Genomic DNA, 6,000 nt, shown 5'->3' on the forward strand with positions numbered 1-6,000 from the left:
TGTTACCCTCTCAGCTTCACTCATTTTGTTATGGTGGACTAGGAATGGCCATCACTCGTATCATGTTATTTTAAGTTAAATAAAATTATATATATATATATATATATATATATATATATTATAATTTTTGACTCCGACACTAATCTCAAATGAATATGGGCATCGAAATTATCTCACCAGACGCGCTCTTGGCATGAGTTAATTTTATAGATGACAATTAAACATATCCGACCGACAATAACAAATAAGGTCAATTCAATTTCATGACATGATATGGATCGATGATTAAGAAGAAGATATCACTTTGTTGACTAACCGGAAGGCTCCCAAGCAGGATAGGACGCATTTACCTTTTGTTCCATTTGTGAAGTACCAATTCGAAGCAAAAGTAGGAGGATATTTATGTGCACGGTGTACAATGAAGACAGAGGTCATATCAGCAGAATGTGGTAAGTTTCCATCTCCATCTTAATTGTAATCATCGACTGCGTCGTCACAATCAGCATCAACATCCTCGCACAAGTGGACAGCTCCAATTGGTGCTTCATCAATTTGCATGCACATCACATGAACCAAAGCAATATGAATCTGATGGGAGCTACGGTGAAGCCATCCATCCCATCTTCCCCTTTCATGTTTTATATTACAGACATAAAAATCCACCCGAAACAATCAAATAAAAATGCTTTCTTGCTAGGAATAAGTTGCATTAAGTTTTGTAGATAAAGAACACGCACAGCCAAACAAATAAAAAGTATATAGAGTCAAAACTTATAACAGTATTATCCCACACCATCACTATCATATCACATCACACTTTGTACATCCCTACATTTCTTCGAATACATATAGTACAAGTGCGAACCGGATTCAGGTTTTCGGATCGATTCGGTTCACGAGGGCCAAGGCAACGCTGGTGACCTGCGCCACCTCCACCACACGCTTGCGGATGGCGGCCCGGATGACCGGGCCAGCGTTCTGGGAGAGGCTGTCGAGGCAGGTGTCGGCGTCGGTGAGCGCGGCGCTGACCCAGGTCTGCACGTTGCTGAGGTGCCAGGCGAAGCGGGGGCTCCGGGCGCGCCCCAACCGCCCCATCTCCGCCACAGACTGGCGGAGCTGGTCGACGCTGTCCTGCATAGTCTCCACGCAGTCTTTTACGGCCCCGGCCTCACGGGACCGCGTACCGGCCGACGTCCGCCTCGCGAAGGCCGAGGCCGCCCGTGCCTTGTCCACGCTCACGGAGAGGGCGGCCAACGCCACCCCGCGCGGGCTCCGGCGGATGGGCAGATTGTAGGTCGAGAGGCAGCGCTCGCAGAGGCGAGGGTACTGCGTGACCCGGCACGAGGAGCGGATGAAGTCGCTGGGGCCGCCCACCGGGGCCGCGGTGAGCGCACCGGCGGAGGCGAAGAACGCCGCGGCGATTAGAACGACGGATAGTGGCGCATAACGCTCCATATTAATCTCCTCCTCTCCCTCGCAACGTTTCCTCCTCCTCTGTTTTTTATTGGATTTATTTGTGCTCGGAGTCGAGCGGCCGGAGGAGTTTATATACAAAGAGGCGAGGTGTGGGTGTCACGTGATATCTTATGTTCTTTTATTATTATTATTATTATTATTATTATTGTTACAACTTAATTTTTTAGGACGAATTAATTCCTTTTTTTTTTCAGAAAGTATCTCTATTTTTATAATTTCTTAATAGTGTATTTTTTCAACGAATTATTAAAAAAAAAGAGTAAAATAGTTATTTTAAAAAATATTCTTTGTGAATTTCTTAAAGTTAGGGTATTATCTAGAAAATTCTCAAATTTAAGAGTTTTTTCCGAGAATTTACCCTTTTTATTAATACCTAAATAATTATTTTCTCTCTCTTCTCGAATGAGTCAACCCGTAAGATAAATCGGTTCAATTATATTATTTTTATATTGTGTTATATTTTTTTTCAACCATGCCACATAAAACACTATAACACATTATGAAACCTATGTTATAATGTTTTTGTATAAATTTATAAAAATGATATTATGTTATATTATTTTTATATTATGTTATAGTATTTTCAGTAATATATATTGTTAGTTAACAAAGGTACCGTGACTGACGAGTTAGTACGGTTAGACCCATATGTCGACGTTAGGAACTTTTGGTCGGAATGCGAGGGTTGAAACGATAGGGTTGGGCTAGTCCCCCCTAACGGATAAGGGTTTTCTCTCTAAGGTCCGTCGACCCCGAGCTCCGTTTGTGGGAAGATGCGTCTGCTCGTCTCTAGTATAGATGGCGACCTTCCTCACCACGCGGGCTCCTCTTTGGAACGGGAGACGAGACTGGCACCGGTCGAATCTGAGCCACTAGGTCGCCCTCCTCTGCGTATTGGGAGACGATTTCGGGGTGAAGGCGCCTGCGGCTTGATGACGACCATCTCCCTGCAAAAAGGCCTTTGTCGGGAGTGTCTCGACTTTGGCCCCTCCGACGAGCAAGTTAGTGGAGTGATCAATTGATTTTTCTCCTCACATTCCTGGATCAGGTTGGGGGTATTTATTCCTACGTGCGGGAATTGGTCAGGCCCTAGTCCGGCATTGCCGTTGACTTTGGGGGCAAAACAATCTCTCTGACGAGATGACATCTTCGAGGGTGCTTGAGTGGCGTCAGACTGCCCTAACCGCAAACGGCATCGCCCCCAGCTCTTGGGGTGGTCAGGCCACACAATCGCATCGTTGGAGCTTGACGTGGCATGCACCCCCGCAGTTCTAGAGGCGTACAGAGTCACGTCGATCTACAACGTTTGTCGGTGGTTCACATAAGGCCAAAATACGTCCTATCATTTATGAAACATTATAATACAAAAAATATTATAATTGGATCGATTCACCTTAACCTTATGATAATCCATCCATAAAAAAAAGAAAAGAATGAGAGGTACAATGGTAGTAGATGGTTGGGGGTATTACAAGTATTAGGTAAAAAAAGTGATGTTATTGAAAAATTTCGAAAATGAAAAGCACGTCTCAGAATAAAAATTTCGAAAAAAGAAGATTATTTTTAGAATTCATCCACTTTTTTTTTATAACAGTATGTCAATGTTGAATTTTTTTAAATGATAAATAATAAAAATGAATTCTTTCCGATCTAACAAAGGTGATGAACCTAACAAGATACTCGGGATCTTCAAAATTTTATCGAATAAAATTTAAATCCTCATCCTTAATTAGTGGTACTTATATATCATCGAATTATATTGATCAGAAGGTGTTAGTTAGCTTAGTAAAGATTTTGACAATTCATCACAATATCTTATGCTCGAACACATCTTACCCTTTGGAGAAAAAAACACATTGATCAAATTCATATCTAATAAAGAATTAAAGGATCATAATATTTCCATATTTAAATTGGGCATTGGATTTAAACACAACCTTATTTATTGATAGGAATGAAGATGTACATAATACTTTAGTACTATATGGCTAACACCTCAATGTCACCCAATCAATATATAACCTACTATCTTTGGGCTACCAGCCTGACATACATTAGACACCATAGAGTCATATAACTAACATGTGGTACCACAAAGATGAAATCACAATATCTTACAGCCAAATTGACCACGTTGTTATTATGTCCTGGATTTGATATACCACAATACTACAATCACAATGAAGCCTGAGATCAACAAATAGCTGCTCCTTATAATCGGTGTTCATCACGAGAGTAATGATCATATGAGCCCACAAAAAAAAGGCTTCTAGGTGCCTTGGATACTTCAAGATTAGCCTAAGAATTCATTCTAAATTTTTTAAATCATAAGTCACTTAAGCATTGGAGGAGTATTTGTTTGCAAAACCGTCGATATAGTTTTGTAGCATTCTACATCCTCAAAATTGGGCGAACCAAAATTCGATCGAAATTGAATTGAAATTATAGAAAAAAAAGCTTCTAGCTCGGACATTCAAGAACTGGTTTAACATTTATACGAGTACCTTCAAAGATCATAATATTTGTACTTATAAAAACCTAAGTTTTCCATGTACCATTATAATTATTTTTTACTAATTAAAATTCTAATTTATGTAAAAGTTAATAGTTAATTATAATTTATAAATATTAGATACATTTTAAATATTTTATATTTTGATTTATACATTTATAATTCAAACAAAATAATCTTAACCATAAACAAAAATAATCAATCTGAATTTTCCTAATGGACATTAACAATGGTCATGTATATATATGCTATATTTTAAGATATATATTTAAGTTATATCAAAATGTATAATTACATGTATACTATTAGGAGACAAATTGATAATGTCATAATCACAGCATGACATGGTTTGGGTTTATATACAAAGGAAGGATGAGGTGTTGCGAGGTATCTTTAGAGCTTCTCGAAATTAGATATAGATAAGTACATGAAGACTAAGGTTAGATGTTTATTTTTCGATTTGATCCTTTGAACACTCAAGTTAGTTCCAACGTGGATAAGTAAAAATAACAAACAAGTATACTAGTTAAAATAGCTTTTTATCTTATCATGCAAAAAATAACTTTATATACTGAGTAAAAATGAGAGAATATTCTCTAAAATATTCCACAATCGAACAACCCGTAACCACTCCTTTTTAGACTTGTGTCCACGAAGGTAGTCAGGGGAGGCAACCCATAACGAGCTCGTCTAGAGAGGTCCGAAAGTGCAACCATTAAGTAATTTGACATGTGGGCTATGTGAAAGTGGAGGGAGATTTTGAATGCCTGATTGTCCCTATAAGGTCATGAATTTACTAAGAAACTCAAGTTGGGATTGAGCACTCACCAAAAGGGTTAGGTTGGGGCTAACCAACCTATGCACCTCGGGCATTCTTTGTGAATATCGGGTTGGGTTTGGTGAACCTACACACTTAGAGCATTTTGCCCTAGGCGATTGTCCCCCGAGACGTGCCTTTGAGATGCTCACCCTCATATGGGCACATCGAGTGTCGTTCGGATACTCACTCCCAATGAGGGTGGAGCAGGTATTTTTGGGCACACACCCTCATAAGGGCACATCGAGTGTTATTGAGATGCTCATCTCGAGATGAAAGTATTAGGCATATTTGAACACTTAATCCTATAAGGGCGTATCAAGTGTCATTGAGATGATGCTCACCCCTAAAAAGGATACATTGGGCATATTTTGATACTCATCTCAATAATAGCACAGTAGGTACCATTTATATACTCATCTTTGAGAAGGGCACATCGAGCATTTTTGAATGCTCACGCTGATATGAGTGCATCGGGTGCTGTTGAGATGCTCACTCTCGAAGAGAGCGCTTTGGATATTTTTGGATACTCATTCAAGTAGGGGTGTGTCATGTGTTCTTTGAAGTTGACACACTATTAACATTTCATTAATGCTTCTTTAATGTCTTAGAGATCCAAAAAGACACTTGGGAATTAAACGTGCCTCTTCAATTTCAAGAGAGTTAATGCAACTGATATCCGACGGGGTATTTGAAAGTTAATGTGGGAACTAGGGTACCGGCCCATAGTATAAATCTCCTCTCAATGAATGTAGGGCTCATTTCTTACCTCCAGTTTCCTATAGCCATTATGTCTCCTCCTTTCGAAGCATCTCGGCCTCTCGAAACACCTCCTCATTTTCTTCAAATTAGGATGTCCTTTCTCTCTCATACAAGTTCTTCTCGGTCCCTCAATTGACAAATGACTAAGGAAATCGAAGACAAATGACAAATTGACAACTGTTGAGATGCTCACTCTCGAAGAGAGCTCAGGGTTAGGATGGATCCCAATCTACTCCTCCTCAGGAGGTGGACCTCGAGACTTAGAAGTCATGAAGAGTTCCTACTATTTTGATCTTAAGGTCTTTGGATCACTTGTGGACCAGTTATTCTATATTGATCGAGTTTAAGATATAAATATCTCATCCGGGCCACCGTCCATATAACCTAATATTTAGGTTTCTTTGCCTATCTTCGGATGTGCTAGAGGTTCGAC

The 6,000-nt window shown here is 39.7% G+C and overlaps 1 protein-coding gene across 1 annotated transcript; it reads right to left on the minus strand.

The window, feature by feature from the left end:
* Positions 1–740: 740 nt before the first annotated feature.
* LOC135618155 (pectinesterase inhibitor 9-like) lies at positions 741–1,524 on the minus strand. Its single transcript, XM_065119011.1, has one exon. The coding sequence runs from the start codon at positions 1,453–1,455 to the stop codon at positions 871–873; it is 585 nt and encodes a 194-aa protein (XP_064975083.1). The 5' UTR covers positions 1,456–1,524; the 3' UTR covers positions 741–870.
* Positions 1,525–6,000: the final 4,476 nt, after the last annotated feature.

The sequence above is a fragment of the Musa acuminata genome, chromosome BXJ2-8 (assembly GCF_036884655.1).
Source record: "Musa acuminata AAA Group cultivar baxijiao chromosome BXJ2-8, Cavendish_Baxijiao_AAA, whole genome shotgun sequence".
NCBI classification, from domain to species: Eukaryota; Viridiplantae; Streptophyta; class Magnoliopsida; order Zingiberales; family Musaceae; genus Musa; species Musa acuminata.